This window comes from Bison bison, unplaced genomic scaffold (genome assembly GCF_000754665.1).
Source record: "Bison bison bison isolate TAMUID 2011002044 unplaced genomic scaffold, Bison_UMD1.0 scf7180017864180, whole genome shotgun sequence".
NCBI lineage: Eukaryota > Metazoa > Chordata > Mammalia > Artiodactyla > Bovidae > Bison > Bison bison.
Genome location: NW_011494752.1, coordinates 13,907,578 through 13,908,661, shown reverse-complemented (window position 1 = coordinate 13,908,661; position 1,084 = coordinate 13,907,578). Strand labels below are relative to the sequence as shown.

Genomic DNA, 1,084 nt, shown 5'->3' with positions numbered 1-1,084 from the left:
GGAGCCTAGCAATCCTCTGAGAACCTCTGGCTTAAACCACTCCTTCTCCAGAGGAGGATGTGGAGATAGTCAAGGTCATTGGGCTGTTGAGTCCACGAGGTGGAGCCATTTCTTATCTTGTCCCCTAAGTACTCCCAGGCAAGACTTCTTACTGTGCATCTGTGCTGAGCACAGAGCCCTGCACAGAACACCTAGTGCTCACCCAAGATTTAAGTTGTACTTATCCCAGGAGCCTTCCAGGGGCAGGAGGCTGCTCACCTGCATCTTGCCTGGCTGCTGCTCCTTCTTCTTGTCTCCAGTGACTGCAATTGTTGCAAAGTACTGGATGACACGCTTGGTGTTCACCGTCTTCCCAGCTCCAGATTCTCCACTGTTGATTTAAAAGTGAGAAATGCAGACATAGAGAACAGACCCATGGGTGGAAAGAGGCCCAACAGGAGAGAGGAGATGAAAGACGGATGGACCGGAAGTTTTGGATTAGAAGATGCAAACTATTATATGTAGGATGGATAAGCACCTGGGTCCTACCGTATAGCACAGGAAACAATATTTAATATCCTGTGATAAACCATGATGGGAAAAATATGAAAATATATTGTATATATACAATTGCATATATAAGAATTGTATATATAAGAATATATACACATATATAGTATACATTCTTATTGTATATATAAGAATATATACACATATATACCTGAATCACTTTGCTGTACAGGAGAAGTTAACACAACATTGTAAATCAACTATACTTGAATAAAATATATATTTTAAAAAAGTAAGTGAGATAAAGGAGAGTGGAAGGGATGGATGGCCCTCTTCCAAGTCATCCTAGAGCAGACATGGGTTACTCACGTGATGAGGATGGACTGGTTATCTCGATCTAGAAATACAGAGGGAAGCAGAACAGAATCAATGACCAACCAAGAGGCAGGATGTACAAATAAGGCAACACTGGGTAGGGGTGGGTAGAGCCCCTGAGGTCCAGTTCTGAGTTTGCCATAACTAGTGGTGTGATGATTTGGGTATATCTAATCTTTAGGGCTTCCCTAGTAGCTCAGCAGTAAAGAATCCATCTGCC

The 1,084-nt window shown here is 42.6% G+C and overlaps 1 protein-coding gene across 1 annotated transcript in view; it reads right to left on the bottom strand.

The window, feature by feature from the left end:
• MYH13 (myosin, heavy chain 13, skeletal muscle) overlaps positions 1 to 1,084 on the bottom strand; it is a 49,791-nt gene that overhangs the window by 45,818 nt on the left and 2,889 nt on the right. The window contains exons 4-5 of the mRNA XM_010843191.1: positions 859 to 886; positions 259 to 370 (exon numbers count right to left, since the gene is read on the bottom strand). Coding sequence (XP_010841493.1) covers positions 259 to 370; positions 859 to 886 — 140 coding nt within the window. The remainder of the gene's footprint in view (positions 1 to 258; positions 371 to 858; positions 887 to 1,084) is intronic.